At 36.8% G+C, this 23482-nt stretch overlaps 1 protein-coding gene across 1 annotated transcript in view; it reads left to right on the top strand.

Moving 5' to 3' along the window:
• LOC145671158 (uncharacterized) overlaps positions 1-23482 on the top strand; it is a 2642835-nt gene that overhangs the window by 1500448 nt on the left and 1118905 nt on the right. Inside the window, exon 8 of the mRNA XM_081739993.1 lies at positions 16880-16986. Coding sequence (XP_081596119.1) covers positions 16880-16986 — 107 coding nt within the window. The remainder of the gene's footprint in view (positions 1-16879; positions 16987-23482) is intronic.

Raw genomic sequence — 23482 nt, 5'->3', positions numbered from 1 at the left:
CACTTAAAAATGGTGAGCGTGGAGGCGTGTCCCCAAAATGGATCTCGGAACGTTTTAGAGCACTTTTTTTTTTCTTCTAACTCTTCTACTTAAAAAAAAAAATGTTCCCTTGTTTTGTTATACCTCTATTCATTGTCGCTGGAGGATAGTTGCTCTTTTTTGCGTTTCTGTTTAAAGTGGATGATACTTATTTAGACATTTAATTCTTTGTTTTAAGTAGATGTGGTATATAATTTCATATTGTACAGTATGATAAAGAAAAATTAACTGTGTAGAAAAAATTGTTTAAAGGTAAGTTGTACAGCAGCCTACATGAGATTTCTCGTGAAGCTAAACAAATACAACATACTGCGTTTGCGCAACGATTTCTCTGAGAAGAAGTGTAATATCAACAGTTACACAGTTACGTATATTCGTTGTCGATTCACTGTTTATCCGGGTAAGCGCAACATTTGCCGTGCTGTTCGTAATTACTTCTTCCAAGCTGAGAATAGACATTTTCGGGCGTTCGGTTGGAGGAGAGGTACACAGTCTCACCTGTTATATAAAAACATCAAGTTTTGTCAAGTGTAAGAAACTAAGCCTTAATTAGCCTTTAATGAATTTGTAATTTACTTTTATGTTTTTAATAGATTTCATTTTTTTTGGGGGGGGGAATTTTTGAGTTTTACGTCTCACGAGTATGCAGGCTAGGCTAAAGGAGACGGTGATGAGAAATGAATGAAATTGTGGAATGAAGAAAGTGAGAGGAAACGAGAGAACCCCGAGAAAATCCACGCACATGGTGTTTGTCCATCACAAAGTTCACCTGGTGGGGGCTGGGATCGAACCCGGGACCCCTAGCACCAGAGGTGAAAGCTCTACCACTGAGCCACCGCGACCCCTTTAATAGATTTCAATCAGTACATTACAGGTAAATAATGTTTTCAAACAAAATGCAATGTATGGAATTTAGATCAATATTATTACCTTCTCATTTTCACATCAGGTAATAGGCTATATTCTATGTACTACTTGTGTACTTATCTGAAAAAAAAAAAAAAAGTTTTCTTCTTTCTACCGGTAATATATGTCTGACTTTCAAAAGTACCTATCACAATTCAAGCACTGTGAATCTGACGTGTGTTGACAATTGACACCTATTTTTCGTTAGGAATACGTAGTTTGTGTGTAACGTACAAAAAACAGATACTTTGGTTGTAATTCACTTCAAACATTTCACTTCATCCCCCATTATAATTATTATTTAATATTTCTAGTTGCAATATCTGATTTATTAATCAGATATTGATTAATAAACCTGATTTATTATCAATGTCTTTCAATATTTGAATAAATTATCCAGTATATACACAGAAAACATCTTCATGCTTTCGGCATACACTGCACGCTGTGTATCGCAAATGTTCAGTACTAATCTGTATAAGTGAAAGCTTTTTAAACAGTATTGCAAATGACCCAGAAAAAACTGGTCTTGGTGCACCGCAAATGTCCAGTACCACAAACGTCCCGACGCGCTTACCAACCTGGCAGAACGACAAATTCCATGTGGAAATACGATGTTATGATGTCACGTTTTAATATCCTATTTCTTCGTTAGAAAAAATATGCTGAATTACTCCTGGAGAAAGAAACCGGAACTGATAAACTTGTCATTCCTGGTTAGTATATTACATCCCTGTAGTTTGGAAGTATACCGTAATTTCACAACGGGAAACGTAATTGTATTGTACCGAGTAATAATAAGTATTATTGCTATCAATCTACTTCTAATATCATCGCTAACTTCACTTATAGTTGATGTCTCAAAATACTGACGTGAGTACTATCTATATATAAAGAAATAAAAGTGAATATGTTTGTGAATTCATACCTCTTGAACCATTCGACCGGTCCCCGTCAAATTTGCCACATATATGATACTCAGGCCTAGGATGTTTTTATCATTTCACTTTGACGGTGTAACTTAGGGGGAGATATATAGTATATAAAAATAAATAATAATTAAAGTGACTACGTTTGTAACTTAATTACCCTTGAACCAGCAGATCGATCTCAATCAAATTTTCAACATAGATAAGGTCCAGACCAGAGATGTTTTTTTTTTTTTATCATTTCACTTTGACAGTGCAACTTAGGGGAGGGGGGGGAAGTATTTTTAAAAAAATATATCAAAAATGACCGATATTAGTGTCGAATTAATAATTTTCGGGGTCGCTGAGATGAATAGTATCACTTCCGATGCCGTTTAAATCCAAATTCAGCCCGTTATGTCCAAAATAAAATGTATTCTCCCCGTGCGAAAAACGGGTATCCTGCTAGTTTTAAATAAAACTATCTGGTTACAGATGCTGCTATGTGCAGTATTTTGGTCCTCGGCTTTTCTCTGCTCTGTGGACTGTAGAGTTTCATTGTTAAGATAAATATTCCGAGTCGTAATATCAAATGCAGGAACTGGATAGAGAAAACTTAACAATTTAAGCAGGCATGGAGGTTATGTTGAGTACAGATATATACAAGACATTAATAGCCTCGAATTGTGTCATCTTCTAACCAGTGCGTTTTGCTGCCATTTGCTAGAGTTCTCTCTCTCTCTCTTTCTCTCTTCGTCTCTCCTTCTCCTTCTATCTCCCGCTATATATAGTTGTGTCTTTGCTTTCTTTAGGTGGTAGGGGGAATGAGGTTGGTGTAAAATGAGCGAAACACTCTTCGCGTGAGTGCAGCCGTCCTGGTGTTGAAAATGGTATGCAACCAGGAATCTACATCGCAATTGAGAATAGGATATAAACAGCAACCGAGGCTCGGAATTACAATGTCTTTTGTCTCAACACCATGACAAATTCAATTGTGACCTGATGGAAATAAAAGGCAAACAACGATAAATGTTGCTGGAAGAGGGTGGAAGTAGGGAGATGTACTACGACGTTGGGAAAGTGGCCGATTATTATTATTTATCCAATAATTAAACTAACATTCCATACTGCCATTTTTATTAACTAGCATAATTGTCCATTCTTTGCATGGGAAGAATAAGGTTTATGTAAAATATTTCGTAGTTACATACGAACTTTTTCTTGTTTTCAAGATACGTATTTCTTCACGCAAATTTAATTACACTGGGATTATGTTAAACCCTCACACAACCGTCTTCTCTCTTTCCCTTTCTTAAAAACGGATTCTTTCTAAACTCTGAAACGCATATTCATATTTTTAATTCAGTTGATACGTCGTTTCATCTTTCTAACTTCAGGAACTTATAAATAGAGATGCAAAAGCCCTTTTTTCGGGGGGAGTGCAGATTTTCCCCCACAAGAAAATGTAATTTTTAAAAAATATGCAGAAATTTTCACTTTTTTTGGATTTCTTGTGATTTTCTTATTGAAGTGCCTTTTTCCCTGTAGTGGATTCTGCGTGTAAGAAAGTAGTAACATTTGCAGCACTATATATTAGTAAGTCCTACATTTAGTCCAGTCCATGGTTGTTTATCTTGATTGGTTTTCAAACTGGCATGCATCAGTTGTTAGCAAGCGTAAGTTATGTAACCTATCATATCACAAGCATCGTGTTGGTTGCCTTACCATTTTAGCAGGTGCCTGAAAGTTATACATATGGTCCTTTTTTTAACGGTTAACTAAGTATTACTAGTGATTAAATGAAGTGTGAACGTGAAATAAAAGCAAGGATAGTAATTGCGAAAGAAGCCTTTAGGAGGAAGAAAATACTATTTTGTGGGATCTTGAATAAAGAGTTGAGAAAAAAAAAGCTCATAAAATGCTTCGTGTGGAGTATTGTACTGTATCGGTCAGAAACATAGACATTAGGCAAAAATGATGGAAAACGACTGGAAGATTTCGAAATGTAGATATGGAGAAGAATGGAGAGAATTAGCTGGGTCGAGCGGAAAGCGAGTGAAAATGTGTCAGAAATGGTGGAGAAAAAGAACAATTTTAAGTATCTATTATTAAGAAGAGGAAGAAGAATCTGTTTGGACATTGGATAAGGAAGAAATGTATCGTGATAGATGTTAGAGGGTATGGTGGCAGGAAAGAGAGGGAGGGGTCAAAGGAGACTTCAATTAATGGACGATATCAAAACAGAGAAATCGTACCTGAAGACGAAGAGGTTAGCGGAAGACCGTGGAGCATGGAAGCTTCTCAGTTGCGCTAAGTGACCTGCCAATAATGACAGAATACCTGTGATGATGATGATGATATTTAAACTGACAGGCAAGAAAGAAAGCACCATAAACGAAAAAGCAGATACAAAACAATTTATGTTTTGGTATTAAATTTCACTTACCCCTCGTTCTTCGTTCGGGAAGCACTTTATTAAGTGCTTTGAATATTGTGTTAGAATCAGTTCAGTTTACAAAATCAGAGTCATAAGGGGCTATTTTGGGCGTTACTTCATTAGGCATTAAAACTTTATTATTTACATAATTCCTATTCTCTTCACAGCTATATTGTATCAAAGTGCTTGAAATAAATAACTTTCTTGTTCCCTAATTTTAACGGCCACCGTAAATCTTAGTGAAGTTTTGGCTTATGAATAAACTTTGAATGATAATTTTGTTCCACGAAATGTTTTACATTTATAGAATAGTTCTTAATAAGATTGTTTTATTAATATGCCCACGTTATGCACCAAGGGTAAGGGAGACGGTGATGATCGTAATTAAGAAAATGATGGACTAAAGAAAACGGGAGGAAACGGAAGAATGCCGAGAAAGTCAACACACACACTACATACCCTACTTGGCAAAGACTGGGACTAAGCCTTATCCATAACTATATCTATTATCTCTGATAGCTTAAAAGAAATCGTTGAAACAGGAAAACGCGCTGCGTCCGTGAATTTGCCCATTTTCTTTCTTATCGAATTAATTACAAATAGTATGTACAGTCAGTGACAGAAGTTCTTTCCGTTTGGTAAAATTTATTTTGAGAATAACAGTGTTATGGCTGAAATGTACAACGCTGGTATTGCTAGAACGTACAGAAAATTACGTTCTTTTTAATTTACTGAAAACTTTCAAATTTTTCAAATTTTTCTCAAATTTTTCTTCCATTCTGAAGTTATTTTCAAAGCTAATTTCACCAAACGGAAAGAAATTTTGTCGCTGACTGTACATCATTGTTGATCACGCCTATCATTTGATTACGTGAAATCAAACAACAATAGATACAATCTGCTTGGTTTATGTTTTCTTATAGGTTCATAAAAATCTATTTTAGCAGAGTATTAAAAAAATATACCCCTTATCAGATTTGCAGCGAACAACAAATGCTATAAAATAGTTCTGATTTTCAACACCATAAAAATAGTTTTTTCTCGATTTTCTTCGAAACTGCGCATGATAATTCACCTTTGCTGTTCATCTTTGTGTGGTCTGTCGATTGATATACAGGGCAAGTTAAAATGATGGCTCTGTATGTCAATTGACTGTAGTCTGTGAATTCTAATAAACGTACGTTATTCTGAGACATGCGATTCGAAAGGTTACGTTTCAAAATTTAGTTTCCATACAGTGTTTCTACTTTGTACCAATTTAAAAAAAATAGCAGCGAGCAGTTAAGAGTCTTCATCCTGGCGAAATTAAAATACCGCTAATTTTACAGAAATTATGTGATACCTTCAAATAGATAAAAGATAATTGAAATATGGAACAAGAGCGCCCTAGACAATATTATTTTGCTAGAGTTACCGTTATCACAAGTCACCTATTGGCTTTATGTTTTCAGCTGTTTAGAAACGCGAAAATAAATGCCGATTTTCAAAATGGCTCGAAATCGAAAGCAGATAAGTGAGTCGTGATAACGGTATCTCATGTACCGTTCGTATAAAATGATATTGTCTAGGGCGCTCTTGTTCCACATTTCGATTATCTTTATCTATTTGAAGATATCACATAATTAATGTAAAATTAGCGGTATTTTAATTTCGCCGGGATGAAGACTCTTAAGGTAAATGGTCTTGACCAGCAGATCGTCTTCCCTTTCGTTAGCCACCTCGTTCCCCCGACTTGTCACCATGTGATTTATTTCTTCATGTGGGATTTTGTAAAGGATCATATTTACGTACCACCACTCTCAACAACATTGGATGACCCTAGTGCTCGCATCACAGTAGCCATTTGCTGGTATTGGCCGCAACATGTTACAAAAAGTTTGGCAGAAGGTAGACTCTCGGTTTGATGTGTGCCGTGTTACGCGAGGTGCTCACAAAGAATTTGTTAGTACATGTCTCACAATAACATATGTATATGAGATTTCACAGAATAAATTTCTGAAATCGGGTCCATCATTTTGACTTGCCCTATATGTCTTATCTGATACATATTTCAAACAAAGTAAAATTAGATCCTTTTTCGACTAAAGTGCTAAGTGTGTTCGAAAGCTCATTTCAAAAAGTTTAGCCGTTTTGTGGTGAAAATGCGACATACAACTTCATTTTTATACATAGAGAGACAGATAGAATACTGTAATACTGAATATAGCCTCATAATGTCTTCCATGCTTGACGGTATTTTAGCATTGTAGTGCAGTAAGAGAAACACTGTACATTGCGATGAAGAACTATATGCATTCGAAATACGGAGTTGGAAAATACCATAAAACAGTAGCTATGCATAACATAATAATCTTCTTAATGCACTATTTACCCTAAAATCTCGAACCTGACACTAATGGTTGATAGAACCAACTTACAACTTCCTGAATACGTGACTTCTGTCCCCACTTGCTGTAATTACGTTACTGTCAAACAATTTCAAAATGTTTCCAGAAGCCAAGAGATCTGGTACTTTGCAAAGTATACGACGATTGTAATCCCTTTTCAGTGAAAAGCCACTGGATCAATCTTCTCTTCGTTCCCGATTAAATTGTTATTGCGTGCAGTTACATATAGCTTACGATAATTTTTAAAGGTAATATTGCATTTGAGATGCCTCTAACTGTTCACGAAATTTTTCAGAATTCTAACCATTGACAAATAATAATAAAATAAAACGCTATTCTTAAGGAACCAGCCTCTTCATTAACTCTTTTTAAGAATTTCTCTTTTTTAGAAGCAGTATTAGCACTAGGATTTATTTATTAGCTGGAAACTTCTTAATAGAAAGGTATTCTGAGTGGATCTATTGTCCTGATGTAACATCCATACGCGGCGCTACTTGCAGATCTTTTACACTTTTAGAGCTGTTAAAAGAAATATATAGCTGTATATCCATATGAAGTCATGAACAAAAACTAGATGTTGGGAAACATACAAGAAGTTACTTAAATCATTTTGATTCTGGTTTATCCTCTCGTTTATGCAATTTTTGCAATGATACGTAAAGCACGGATGCATACCTTCATGTCCGGATGCATACCTTCTATTGCAACGAAAGTTTGTGGGGAGGGAGAAAAACAAAAGAATTTTGTGTGTGATAGAGCTGCAACGAATGGTTTTTAAAGTTCGTTGACTACTGTGTGCGGGGGAGGGGACAGAAGAGGAGTGTTATACTCCAGGTCTGGAATGGGATGAGGTTGAGGAGTGAGATGGGGCGAAATTCCAATGGAATGAGAGGGAGAGAAAAAGTTGTGGGAGCACATAGAACGAAGAGTGTGAGAGAAGTAGGCTAGTGCGGTGGGCAAGAGAGTGGTTCTCCAATAGCCCACAGTCAAAATCTAATCAGCTTTAGATAATGGAGATTTTTTTATTTTGCACGATTTCTCTTTTACCCTCTTTCTATGTATATATGTATGTAATTCATGTGTGTGTGTGTGTGTGTGTCTCTTTTTATGTTCGTACTCTCTCCTCGACATGTGTCACTTCAACGGACGCCATCTGCAGATCTACGATATTTTTTTCTTTTTCTTCTTTTTTTTGTTTATTACGGGGTGTTGTCCAGAGGGTGGCTTGGGAAGGGGAAGAATTTAGAGTGAGTGAGCGAAAGAGAGAGAGAGAGAATAAAAAAGAGATCAGATTTGGAGAATGGGAATGTCGAAGAGAATTACCAATTTCATTCTTTCAGTACGCTTGCCCTGGCTAGTGCAGTTGTCCAATAACACTTTCTGTATTCAAAGCATTATTGAGGAAAAACGTATATATATAAAGAGTGAGAGAGAGAGAGCAAGCTCGCATAAAGCTTTGAGAGCAGAAATATATATGTTCGAACTGCGGTGATAGAAAACCAAATTTATGCCAAAACTAGCTTTATTGGAGAATAAATGTGTGTTTCTATCACTGCGGGCAACCGATATATATATATATATATATATATTTCTATCCTCCTTTTCTTTTCGATTCTATGATTTATTAGGTAGATAGTTCGTTAACAGTATTTGGGCATCAATTTTACTGCCGGCTTGCTGAATTAACACCCAATAAGGAAACCGAAGTTATTCATTTATTATGAATAATGTGATATTATTGTTATTATCAATATTGTCGTATTATTATTATTATTATTATTGAAATATTTCCTGAACTTTAAGGAACAATCACTGTGAACAGAGATGGTGGTAGACAAAAGAAAGTTAATCACTTGTAATTATTTTTGAAACGTAAAATCATGTGTAAAATAAGCCAAACTATAGTATTCATAAGTATAGGAAGTCTAATAGAAAGGTTTACATTTATCTGCTCGTCAGTCTGTTGGAAGGTCTCAGAGCAAAGGAATGGTCAGAGATAGCAAAAAAAAAAAAAAAGTCTTCTGGTACGGAATCTGCGTACCAAGAATAGTTTCCACCATCTTTTTCGTGAACCCTTTATTCCAATTAGAAATAGTAATATATATACCATTTCTGGTCCCACTATTCATCACTATAGATCAGAAACAGTCAGGGATAGCGAGAACTGTTTTTCCCAAAGAAGCTTTGTGACTCCAAAACATACCGCATCACTTTCCTTATCACTACTGAAACTGAAAGTGAGTTGAAATTACTGCAGCTTTCGGTTTCAGTGTTGGGGCTAATAGACAGAAATTGGTGTGACAGAGTTTCCTACCTATAGGGATAAGGATCTTCCAATAGTATATTGAAAGGATGAAAACAGGAAGACACGAAGCCCGGCGCGGTGGAATCCGAAGATGGACGAAATAACCAGAAATCAACTATAAGAGAAGACCAGGAGAGGACCAGGAAAGGTTGTTCTTCGATTCGGGAGATCGATGTAAGCCTTTGACGTATAAAATTAGTCTTCAGTGAATTAGAACAACAAAAAGAAAAAAAAAAATAAAATTGCAACTATAACTTAAGAACAAATACTAGACCATCGTTTCTCCACATGAAAAAAATACTAGACCAGCGTTTCTCCACCTTTTTCCCTTTGGGGCATACCAAAGTACGTTTCAAACTTCCGCAACACCCTTGCATCTCACAAGCAAATTACGTAATACTCTTGAATAGAAATATATTAACATAAAAGAATGTTATGCCTCTTAAGCAGGAACATCAGAAAGAAATATTACCATCAGAAATATCAGAAAATCTCGCGACATACTTGACATGTATTCGCGACACACCAATGTGTCGAGACACAGTGGTTGAGAAACGCTGTACTATAGTATTTATCTATCATATGTATAAAAATTTAACTCAAGAAAACTAGAGATGGCCAGAACCGGTTCCTGGTGGAACCGGTTTTCGGGTCTGAACGGATCCGGTTCTTGAAAATCCGGTTCCGGAACCGGTTTTCGGATACAGGCCTGAAACCGGTTCTTCGGATCCACATCTAGAACCGGTTCTTCGGATCCAGGTCTAGAACCGGTTCTAAAAACAGAACCGGTTCCTCGCGGAACCGGTTCCGCTGGAACCGAAACTTTGTTACCATCCCTACGCTAAACGCGAGCTGCTGGCAAGCTGTGTACAGTATGCTAGATGAAATGGTGGAAGCGCCAGGCAGGCGCCAGGCGGCGGCAGCTTGTCTCATTTGGCTAAATAAAGTGGGTAACTGGCAAACTCATTGGCTAAACAGGCAAACTGACCAACTCATTTGGCTAAACACCCACTGGTGGACCAAAATTTTTTTTCTGGGGGCACAAGCGGGTCTGGGCGGGGAAGGCACAAGTGCATGGTCCTCTTTGCATTATTTTTGAAGATGAACTTTGTGCTTCCTTTACGGGTCTTTGGGGGCTTTCAGATCCAGGTCTGGAACCGGTTCCGAAGATCCAGGTCTGGAACCGGTTCCGAAGATCCGGTTCTGGAACCGGGTTTTCAGATTCAGATCTGGAACCGGTTCCTAAGATCCGGTTCTGGAACCGGGTTTTCAGATCCAGATCTGGAACCGGTTCTTAAGATCCGGTTCTGGAACCGGGTTTTCGGATCCAGGTCTGGAACCGGTTCTTAAGATCCGGTTCTGGAACCGGGTTTTCGGATCCAGGTCCGGAACCGGTTCTGAAAACCGGATCTCCGAGAACCGGTTCCTCGCGGAAGCGGTTCCGCCGGAACCGGAACTTTGTGGCCATCCCTAAAGAAAACAAGACAAATCTACAGTGTAATGTTAATTAAATTGTTGTTATATTCGACTCAAAAGAAGCAACGGTCATGCCACTGTTAAAATGTGCCCATGCTGGATAAAGTTCCAGTTGAGCTTTTTAGTATGTACTGATTTGAAAATCCTGAATTCGATGGAACTACTTTTAAACATACCGTCTATAGAATCGCGATGTAAAAAAAAAAAAAATGGTCTCAAAAACTTGGGTTATACTTAACTTACTTAGTCGCGTCCTCTTCTACCCTTTAGTGTCGAGGCGTTAGAGAGAGGTCTTCCAGGCTTTCCAATCTGCCATCATTTTCTTGGCTTGGTTCCACTCCAAGTCCCGTGCTCCCAATATCTCCTTAACACTCATGTTCCAGGTTTTCCTTGGTCTTCCTTTTGGTCTTCGGCCTTGGGGGCGTGCTTCCAGTACTTGTTTCGACAATCTCGTTTTATCCATTCTATTTATATATCCAAAACATCTAATTTGGTTACGTTCCACTGTTTCTTGTAATGGTTGAGTGTTCAAGAATTGTCTAATAGTTTGATTTCTTATTCTATCATTTCTGGTTTTTCCCGTTATTCTCCTTAGGTAACGCATTTCCATCGTTTGTATTGTTCGTCGGTGTCTTCCGGTCACGGCCCAGTTTTCGCTACTGTATGTGAGTGTTGGTATGTAGGTAGTCCTGTATACCGTTAACTTTGTCTTTGTGGATATTTCTTTCTTGCTAATGAAACCCCTGTTTATCATTTGGTATAATTTTCCTGTCTTCATGGTTCTATCCTTTATTCCTCTTCTTCTTTGCCTTGGTTGTTTACGTTCACTCCTATATATTTAGAGTTTTCCACTTGTTCTAATGTTTCGTTACCCAGCTTCGTGTTTTTCTTGCCGATTACCATGATTTTGTTTTTCTCCTTGCTTATTACCATTTTTTCCTTTAATTCTGTGTTTAGCATATTTAGGTTTTGCTGTAGATCTGTTTCTGATTTTGCTATTAGTACGATGTCGTCGGTGTATAGAAGTTCTGTTGGTTTTATCATTTTCATATTCCAGTATGGTTTCATTTTTTGTGGCATTCTTTAAGTACTTCATCTATTACAATTATGAACAGATACGGGGATGAGATATCTCCTTGCTTCACTCCAGCCTTGATTTCAAATTCTTCTGATTAATGATTGCAAGTCCTCACGTAGCTTCACCAACATTTATACCCACTTTCTATAGGATTTAGGAGATTTTTATTTAGGTTTTTCTCTTCTAGTACTTTCCGCATCTCTTTCCATTGAAGTCTATCGAATGCTTTTTGTAGATCTACAAAGCACAGGTGTGCGGTTTTGTTGTATTCTATAGATTTGCAGATTAACTATTTTCCTGAGTCGATTCTCCAGGATTCTTGAGTAGATTTTCCCTGGTACACCGAGTAGAGATATGCCTCGGTGATTTTTGCATTCCCGATTGTCCCCTTTCTCAAAAGTTGGTATTGTAAAGTTGGCTTATAAATATCTCAACTCTTGAGGTCACTTTGCTCGTGATCTTATGGACGGATATATTTCAAAATGGTTTCATTGGATTCAGAATTCTCAAATTAGAATAAAATGTTCCCTTGGTAATTTATCCACACATTGACACTTTTTACCAGTGTTATGAGGCTTAGTTCTTTCAAACTATTTTCACAAATTTTGAAAAATAAAATTGAAAATTCCAAAATTGAACATGTGCAAATTTTGTTTGCAGCCCGTATCACATCTTTGTTTTTAGGATCCCAGAAATGTATGTCTCTCGTATTCGAATAGGATTGTCTCGTCTCATAATTCGTCACGGAGATTGTCTAATCTTGTCTAGTCTCGTTTCCTCTGTGATATTTAAAGCAGCTTGTATAGAAAACTGGAAAGAGCCATAATCACTTTTTAATGGCTGAAATCATCAGTCAAATCTATGATATTTTATAGGATACTAGCAACACAATTCATATCAAGCTCAGGCTAACGTAAGTTCTTTTTTGTAGGTTTTGGGGTTTAGGGCGAAATTAATTTTCTTAAAAATCGTATTTTTTTATATTTTACACCGAAGCTAGGCATTTATTTATGGCTGCATAAATATTTTGTGGTCAGAATCAAAATGCCTCATTTGAAAGACCATGCTCTTGCACCTGTTTAACCAGCTATCTCATTCACATACACTGAGAAAAAATGTATGTGGCGTACGTAAAAACTCTGTAGTTTTTGGACTTGCCGTACAGCGAATGTATAACTGAAAACGCATGCTTTATAATACTTTCTGTATAAGTGTTCCATATGCAAGTACTTTCCGTATGAACCAATATAGGCGGTCAGGATCTCACATACAAATGGATGTATATAATTTATAGCTGACGAAGGTAACATACATATATGTGTGTAATTTAAGGAAGACTGTTAGCTACCAGACGCACATTCCTCGTACTGATTTCTGTAGTAAGCAAGATGATTCCTTATATTTGTACAATATACTGCTGTTCGGAGAACGGATTTTTCTCAGTGTATCATAGAGAAATGATACGATTTGTGTCGCCATTTTAAGCGAAATAACTATTCTTCTTTTCCCTAAGCTTCATGTCGCCTAAAATGACGGACAATAAGAAAGAATTGTGGAAATGGGGAGAAATTACATTTTTTTCACAAAATTGCGTTTTTCTTTATTTTCTCGAAGCTTAGCTTTTGATTGACCTTTCCGATAATCAGAAGTGAGCAGTTCTCAGTGATTCTCCCTCCCCCCTCCCACGACCCTATGGAAAATGTTACTTTTAATTGGCTTTTCAATCAATCAGAAACCATGTATTTTATCCTATATTAGACCAGTTCACAATGTTGGTACTAAGCATTTTGTACTGTTAATTGTGCAAGCGATTATAGATGATTGTTATGGAAGATAAAATGTAACTTCGTGAAAAATAAAAGCAACTTAACAGTTTTCTCATTTTACTTTAGTTTAGCTAGTAAAAATTAAATTTTTCGCAAAACTAAATACTAACAGGAGGAGAAATCGATATAATATCTACTCAAATAATAATCACTTTCCAATTCTGGAGGTGACGGTGGTTCAGTGGTAGAGTGATTACCTCGGATCCGTGGTGTTCCTGATTCGATCCCCGTCCAAGTAAGTTTGTAATGGACACCATCGTGTTCGTGAGTTTTCTCGGGATACTCCCGTTTCCTCCCACATTCTCATTCAACCAGTGCTCCCATCATTCCTTTGCCTAAATCATCCGTCTCCGTTAGCCTACCCGAGCATAATCGTTGGATGTTAAACTGAGATTTCATTTCATTTTCACCCTCCAATTCTATTTTCGCAATTGTTTTTATTGTCCGTCATTTCAGACGTAACGAGGATTAGGCATAACATAGTGGACACAATTGTCATTTACGTGTCATAACTGTATGAGGTAATCTGTTAGGCGAAACTGTGCGAGACAATAACAAATGGAACAATTTGTAGCTTTTTGTCAGGAAGAAGTTATAGAAACAAGATGTTCAACTATAGTTTTTTTTCTTTTATGTGTTTACAAAATAAAGGCTAAAATTCAGCTACGTTCACAGCACCTGTAGCAACCGCATAAGCTATTGTTATGTTAAGAGTCTTCATCCCGGCGAAATTAAAATACTGCTAATTTTACAGTAATTATGGTATATCTTCAAATAGATAAAAGATAATCGAAATGTGGAACAAGAGCGCGCCAAACAATATTATTTTACATGAGAAACCGTTATCACGACTCACTTATCTGCTTTCGATTTCGAGCCATTTTGAAAATCGGCATTTATTTTCGCGTTTGTAAACAGCTGAAAACGGAAAGCCGCTAGGTGACTTGTGATAACGGTACTTCACGCAAAATAGTATTGTCTAGGTCGCTCTTGTTCCATATTTCAATTATCTTTTATCTATTTGAAGATATCACATAATTACTGTAAAATTAGCGGTATTTTAATTTCGCCGGGATGAAGACTCTTAAGAGTCGCAAAAATTCCTGTTGAAAAGCAGCAGCAGTTATTTAGAAAAGTACTGTTAAAGAAAATTGGTGTAGAAAAGCTGAAATGCCTCTTCTTACTTCTTGTTTTCTTGCCTATCTATTAAATGGAACCTCATTGTGTTGGGAGATATTAATGTCCTTAATGTTATTATACCAATACCAGTTCACTTGACATGATGTGGAAATACCCGTTCCACCTACGTTCTTAACCCGTTATTGGATTGGCAACAGTTGCTAATAATAGCATCTTTTGTTTCTATCGTTATGCATAACTTATAAATAAAGTACATTTCACCTCCCTCTCCCTCACCTACTCAAAGTGTCACATTATTACCGCACACTGAAGAAACTAAACATTACGGACCTTATGCAGAGTCATTTTAACGTATGATTAGCGTCATACTAAAACCGTGGCTATTCCACGAAACATGTTAATCGAACTCTTTAGTATGGCACTAATCACGTGTCGGAACGACTCTGCATAAGACCTTACATTAATATAGTGAAAAACAATTTCATTTATGTCTCTACATAGTTACCAAATCCTGTCATATTCAATGTTATAGGATATTATCATTATCATAGCTATTACCGGTAAATCACTTGTCCAAATTGAGAAGCTTACATGAACTTCATGACTCTTTCCAATTTCTACAGGGTATCTGAGAAGTCCTGGTACTCCCAGGCCGAATATAATAGAGAATATTATCAGTGTAGTTTTAGATATGGTATTGGTAAAACTGTTTCCATGGTCACAGACAGCACTGTCTCATATCCCTGCATTAAAATAATCACTTGGCTCATTTCACTTGCGAAATGCAAGCACGTGACTGATGTGAGCGGCTACAATTACATAATTGAAGAACGGTAAGTGGCATATGTATGAGTACACGAAAATGAAATGAAATCTTTAAGTTCTACGTCCCAGGGGTTATGCCGATTAAGCTAAACGAGACGGTGATGATGAGAGAAATGGCGGAATGAAGAAAGTGGGAGGAAACGGGAGAACCCCGAGAAAACCCACGAGCACGGGGTTTGTCCACCACCATGGCGCGAGCTGGGATCGAACTAGGAACCCCAAACGCCGGAGGTGAACGCTCTGCCACTGAGCCACCGTGCCCCCATGTGTGAGTACACGAATGACTACACATAGAGCAAACAATGTTATAGGTAATGACTGTGTTTAAAGATCGCATTAACATGGATCCATCTCGTAAAGCAATTCTGCTTAATAGGATGCGTTTGTTTCAGGATGTATCAAAGACAGATTGGATAGTAGGCGTAAGAATATCTTAGGAAACATGTAAAAACAGATGCACTGAATACATACGTAGTTCGGATCTTTAAGTATTCATCTATAGTATGTACTAAATAAATAAACTAAGACTGGTATTGCTCTCTGTGATACTCAAACCTACAGGTATATATACCTTTTTCATATCTTAGGAAATAGGAACTCACCATCTTAGGCTACTTCAAAAATTAACTGTCCTATTTAGCTATGCTAGTTTAGAAGGCTGGAACCCGCTTTTGAGAAGAGCATTAAACAAGGCAAATTACAATCAAATTTGATACCATCTTCGCCAGTTTAGTGGCTGGTGCATGTTTTGGTGCACGAACTCCCAGGTTCAATTCCCGATAAAAGAGCATCGAGCGTACTGCAATGGCAAAGATCTTACTTTAAACTGTAGGTCTTGTCAACTATACCCCTTCCACTGACAAATCAATCAAACAATAAGATGTGAATAGTATATCATTCTAGCACAGTATTGTTTTATACCAACCTACATTCTTAGAAAACTTCTTAGCACATGTTCAAATTCACTCGAATTTTGAGCTCTTCTTCCCTGCAGGTTGTTCGATTAATTTCTGGAAAGTCAAAAAGTAACTCTAAAAATTAAACTCTTCTTTATATTATTTTGTCTTCATAGCAATGATGTTAATGCACTCTACTCAAGAGAGTTGGTAATATTGCTTGAACAATATTTGAGTCAACCTTCTTGTATCTAAGACTATTGCAGCTCTAACTAATTTTACAAGTACCTCGACACTAATACAGCATACCAAGAAGCAATTTGATCGTAATTCAGTTGTTGATAAGCTCTTTTAAACACAAGGAAATCAACTGAAGTAGCTCTGTACTGACATGTTAAGTTCTCAGATCTACGAAGCAAGGACCCCTACTGACACACACACACACACACACACACACACATATATATATATATATATATATATATATATATATATATATATATATATATATATATATATATATGGCACTGATGATCACTTATGTGTGTATGTCTTTGATGATAATAGTTATTCTTTAAAAAAAAATACTTTTGATAACATGCTGGAAAGAGTTCTTGCAAAACTAATTTCATTATTAATTTTTTTTCTTCTTCCAGGAACTTCTCGCAAATTGTTGTTTACTGTTTATCCAGAGAAGAAAGGTCCTCGTTTACATCACAATACGACAGCCATGGTTTATCAACCTATTACTTTTCGCCTCAAGGTAAGTACGAATTTTACCTTCTTCCATTGCTATTTATGTGTTTATTTACTTTCAAGTCAACATGGAATTGTCCTCACAAATAGCATACAAGAAGTGTATCTTTTTTCTGCAGTTACCATCAATTTAAAAATACATACTCTTTCATCCATATTATATAGAACAATGGGATAATTTGAGTGCATGTTCTGGAAACATTCTGATAATTACGTTCTTTCAATATAAAAGGAAAGAACACTCACAAGGGAAGAGAGGAAGATTATATATCGAAGTGAAAGATGGTTTATACACCAATCGAAAGCACTAATGACGCCTATTACGAAACTGTAATTTTTTTTCCGAATGCATATACTGTGCGAGTTATATGAATATATAGAGTGTCCAGAAAGTCCATTGCCACCCCTAGAAATCGTAAATCGTGAGACAGATGTCAAAACAGGGACACACGTGTTTGATCATTTTAAAAGTACAACTTATCAAAGCAAAACCTGTTATCCAAGGCTCACCCGCAGGGTCACAGGCGGGGTCCAACTCAAAAATTGCAAATGGTAAGTGGACCAAGTAGCATATCGTTGGAAAGCTGATGGGATATGAAAGAAGACGGAACAACTCTCGACTCTCTCAAATTGCCCTGTGCAAAATGGCGCCCGGTCAAAATATCAGCAAAAACGTCATAGTAGAGTTTATGGCCACCCCTATAAATCTAAAATAGTGAGACAAAATTGAAAACAGGAAAACACGTGTGTCATCATTTCAAATGTACAATGATTGAAAGTAATAATATTTGTCCCAGGGTCCTCCGCAGGGTCCTAGACTCGGTCCTACTCAAAATTTTCAAATGGCAAGTTAGGTCAAGTAGCATATTGTTTGAAAGCTGTTAGTAAGTAAAAGGGGACGGAACAAGTCTGGACGCTGTACGATAACACTGTGCGAACATATTGCGTTTTAGTTATTCTTTCTATAATTGGGTTTTATTTTTTGTTTTCACTTAATTCTTGTACTCAACAGAAAGAAAGGAAATGTCATACTATGAGTTTCTGATCTTTAAGGCCTATTAACACATTCGAGACGGAGCCCGCCTACCCGGCGGGCCTAAGGTTTCGTTACTTTAAATGACAAACGCATGTCCGTAGCTGGGTTTTGACTTTTCTGTTATACTTTGTGATGCCTCTAGTACTTGTAAAAAAAATCGAGATTGCAGTGCGACCAGTCCAGAATGAGGGAGAGTCGTTGACCTTGAGAGACGGTTTCGGGTAGACGTCGCGGATAGTTTGTCGTACCAAAGTTTCGAGTTTAAAGGCATTAATAGGAGAGTTTCGTGCATCTGGCTGTATAGCATTTTCTCTAGATAGTTAGGATGTATCTAGAAAAATATTTTGGGAAGCTTTGGGGAGAAATATATTTACCGCGAATGTAAAGTCGGTGCAGATAAAGGCGAAGTGTCCACAGGTAAATGGGTACGAAAAGAAGCTGGGAGTGTGCTCAACGTTGGGTAGCTCTATGTATGCCAGAATGTTTCAACAAATACCATAAGAGAACCTGATATGAAAAGTAAAATGACATCAGTTTATAAGCAGCCAATTTTGTGCATGTAATGCATGTAGCAATCAACTGCAAGGCTAATTGCTAAAACTTTGAAAATAAATGCCTTGTACATGAAATCTTTTCAACCTCCAGATTTATGTAGGTTGTATCGGTTTTGATTGATTACTAATAGAATAAAAATAAGTATACTGCAAATAAATAATTGTACTTGTATTTGTAAATGCAATGAATGTAATATTTTAGTGCAAGGCGAATTACTTGTTTGTTATAAGGACAACCTTGTAAGTGTTATATTCAGAATAGACCTTATCAACATACAATAGGGTGTATAGAGATTCGACGTCATCAACATACATAACTTCTATACCTTGGTTGTGTCGGTTTGATTCATTTGCAGCACAAATCAGCCTTGCACTAAATTCTTAGTGTAAACCAATATTTTGCAATTTCATGATGTGCAATCGTTGTAAGGTTCTTGTATTTCATTATCAATGATGTAACTGCTTGTAAAAGTTATTATATGTACCTCAGTATTCAATTGTATTGCTCGTCGGACTTTTTTATAATTGCAAAAAGGCTCATTTATAACAAATAAATAAAAAAAATATAGAAATGAACAAATGATTTGAGATTAACTAGTCCTAAGTTTATATGTTCAGAAATAAAAGATTTTGTAATTGTATTTTTTGTAGCAGATTTTTTACAAAATTCCAAAAACATGGTAAAACCGCCGTCCTGAGGGAGAAACCACGCAAAGAGGGCCTCCGACTCGAATGTGTTAATGTGTAAAGAAAGAAAGAATGAAAGAAAGAAAGAAAAGAAAAGAAACGATAATAATAGAAAAACGAAAAGAGACGGAGATTATATATCGAACTGGAGAATGATTTATACACCAATGGAAAACACTAATTGTAGTTATTAAGAAACTGTAATATTATTGGTTCGAATGCATGTACGGTGTGAGTCATATGTATGTTTATTTGTACGCTTTCCCATTTTCACCGAATATCGAATCAAATAGCATCGGAAATGATTTGAAATAGTCTGAAACCGATCTCCTAGAGATTTGCGTTTGACAAAAGTACTAAATCGTTGTTCATTTTACATGCGCAGTAAATGACTACTTCCATATACTAGGTACATGTGGTTTGTTTTTGGCTGGGGGCAAGTTGCTCGAAGCAATATTCAAGTGCCGTCGGTGCGAGCAAACGGGGAGAAGTTCGAAAGCGAAGCGTTGAAAATCAGCAATTACATGACTCCAAATATGGCGTGTTATCTGCTAGTGACATAATCTGTATGAAGTGTATCACGTAACAAACTCATTTTGAAACATTCTTCGCTATCACATTTCCTGCTATTGATTCAAGCAACGTGAGGCTTCTGGCAAAACATCGCACGAACACTGGACAAGCTAGGCATGCTTGCATTGCCTAGATGCTTGAAAGACAAGAACGCGAATCCAGCCGTCAGTGCGGTTGTGGTTCTTGCAGCGGTAAATTGACATTGATAGTTTATTTAGGTTTTGTAACATTTGTTTGTTTAAGGTTTCAAAAATGCCTCAAATGAATATTACCAACGTGCTACCACTTGTCATCGACCAAGTCCAAAGTTACATCCGGAATAATAGAATCAAGCCATCTCCAACAAGTGAATGTGAAATTGAATTTGCGGCAACCATCAGTGACATGATTGAAGGCTGTGAGAAGGGTGATGCAATATCTGACTCACTTGTTCTCACCGACTTTTCCATGATTGATGTAGAAATACCGAGTGGTTATCTTCCATCATCAAGAAAGAGCTCGATAGAATTAACTGTTGATGCTGATTACAAGCCATCTTCATCCACCGGTCGCCCAGGAGGCTCGAAGAAATATAATGATGACGAGAAGAAATTGGTGATTGACTATCCTTGGACACCTGCAGGCACATGCAGGAAAATCACATCAATTCGTAAGAAATATTCATGTACGCCAGACTGGCCTGAAATACGCCGATGAAAAAAAAAAAAAAAAAACAGGTTGAATGCGGTGGTGACAGGGAAACTTTGCTGAAGAGAATTACTGAAGACACACTTGCAGATTTCAAACAAAGTCGAGCAAGAGGACTTTATATCCACGACGAACACCTGCGAATTAAGTCTGCTCGACATGCTGCAAAATATAATGTGTCTCATTCATTTGATGCTTCGCATTGGTGGATACAAAAATTCAAAAACAATCACGAAATTACCAGCAGAAGAATTACTGCATTTGTTACCAAGCCATGCTTTGAAGATCAAGAACGGCTGCAGAATGAAGCCAAACAATGGCCAATGAAAATTCGTGATCTGATCAATAGCAGACAAATTTCTCCACATTTGTATTCAATGCTGATCAGCCTGGATTCAACTACGAGATGATAAAGACAAGATCGCTTGCTTACGTTGCTGAGGATAAAGTTGAAAAATCAGTGCAGTCCGAAAACGCGACTCATTCATTTACCATTCTGCCTATTATTGCAATGAATGGAACAATGCATGAAAAAAATTATGATCACCTTGAAGGAACCTAGTCGAACTTTTGCTCCACTCGTCTTGCCATCAATGACGAAACCAGAAAATCTAGTCCTTGACGCTTCACCTAGCGGTATTTTGACATAAGCTGGTTGCGAGAAATTTGTCACAGATCTACTCGCGAAAGCCGTTTTACCGACAGAAGAGAATCTTGTTTTGCTCGGCCATTCAGAACCATTCACTAATCATGTGAGAATTGCAGACAGTCTACCTAAAGATATTTCACTGTGTGTAGAAAACATTCCGAAGAATTGCACAAGGTTTTGTCAACCACTTGATATTTACAGCTTTGGAACTTGGAAAACCTACCTAAAAAACTTTGTAATCACCGTGTTCGAGTTTCACAAAGTGTTCTAAGTTTTTCGGAGATTTTACCGTCTAGTGTTCACTTCTATTTTCCATAAACAAACGAGCTCACCAAGGTACATTGGCATGTACTAATATGCTTTCATAAAAGCTGGATTAAAAACTGGTCTACATCATTTCCAACCTCCGGGCGCATTCGCTTTCCATTTTGCAATCGGCACTTGTTGCTATTGTGAGACAATTTCTCATATTCGCTATTCCTGGTGAAAGATTTTTTTGAGTCGTTTTATACTTGATTATCCAGACAACCAGCATGAGTACCACTGTTGTACATTACATGTTAACTAGTCAATTCTATACTCAAATATGTCAAATGTTATTTCTTTTCTTTATTTCTTAATTTTCTTTTATTTTATTATATTTGTTTATTTATTTAGACATTACTAGGCCAGAAGACCAGGATCTCACAGTAGGGGAATTTAATTCTTGTACTCAACAGAGAAAAAGGAAAGTGAAAACAACCTAAAGCCAAATTACAGAAAGAACTAAAACGCAAGATGTTTGCACAGTGTTATCGTACAGTGTCCAGACTTATTCCATCTGCTTTCATTTAACAACAGCTTTCAAACGATATGCTACTTGATCTAACTTGCCGTTTGAAAATTTTGAGTAGGACCCCGTCTAGGACACCTGCGGAGGACCCCGACACAAATATTTTTACTTTCAGCCATTGTACATTCGAAATGATGACACACATGTTACCCTGTTTTGACTTCTGTCTCACTGTTCCAGATTTACGGGACCTGCCAATGACGTTTTTGTTGATATTTTGACCGACCGCCATTTTGCACAGGGTAATTTTAGAGAGTTGAGACTTCTTCCTTCTTTTTTCATATCCCAACAGCTTTCCAACGATATGCCACTTGGTCCACTTACCATTTGCAATTTTTGAGTTGGACCCCGCCTGGGATCCTGCTGGTGACCGTGGGACAACAGATTTTGCTTTGATACGTTGTACTTTTAAAAAGATCAAATACGCGTTTCCTTGTTTTGATATCTGTCTCACCATTTGCGATTTCTATGGTTGGCAACGAACTTTCTGAATACCCTGTATATTCATATAACTCGCACAGTATATGCATTCGGAAAAATTTTATTACAGTTTCGTAATAGGCGTCATTAGCGCTTTCGATTAGTGCATAAACCATCTTCCACTTCGATATATAATCTTCCTCTCTTCCCTTGTCACATCCGCCTACTATTCCCTAAGTTTTTTTTAAAGTCCAGGGTTTCCCAAAAGTAGGTACGGTATACAGTACCGTAATGATCAGCTAATTCCATTTTATATAATTTCTTATTGTTATCCATCAGGTAGACTTAGTTTCTTTATTATTTGTTCTTAATGTGCTTTTATTTAAGCTTGGAACAGCCGAAGCAAACCCATAAACCCATAAACTAGAATGTTAAACTTGATCAATGCAGGGGTATATACCTACTTTTGGGCCACTCTGTAAAGAACATGCTTATTCTTTTATTGAGAATTGCACCATTGAATTTGCAAGTTGATTCTCTTTAATGGCATACACAGGATTTCACCATAAGCGGTTTAGAGCACCAATATCATATTAACTACCTTTTAAATAATAATAACAATATTATTATGTCACTATGTCAGATTCACACATTATTCAGTAATAGATCTATCATTTTCTTTTTGTAATATATACAAGGTTAAGAAAAAATTAACTAAGCTTAAACATCCCATAATTTCCACATGTCTACCTCAAATATACTGTACAAGTTGAGTTACAGCTTATCTATCACAATTCCTCTATTACTTCATGGAAATTACAGCCATGGGAATATTATAACATTTTATCTGTTTGTTTGTTCCTTAAAAATCTTGTTATGGGTAAATACACATTATACCGTAATTTTCGATACGTTTTCGTTTTGAGGTAAATTTAGTTCTATTGTGTACGAGATGAATGAGATTACCTCTAACTTTAGTGATTGTGGAAACTTTTTCTCATCAGCATCACTTAGTTCCGCGCATTGAATGCTGTTTACAAAGGTATACAGCGATTTCAAAATTAT

The sequence above is a fragment of the Thermobia domestica genome, chromosome 15, assembly GCF_964235325.1.
Source record: "Thermobia domestica chromosome 15, izTheDome1.hap1.1, whole genome shotgun sequence".
NCBI lineage: Eukaryota > Metazoa > Arthropoda > Insecta > Zygentoma > Lepismatidae > Thermobia > Thermobia domestica.
This window is presented reverse-complemented; position numbering and strand designations above follow the sequence as displayed.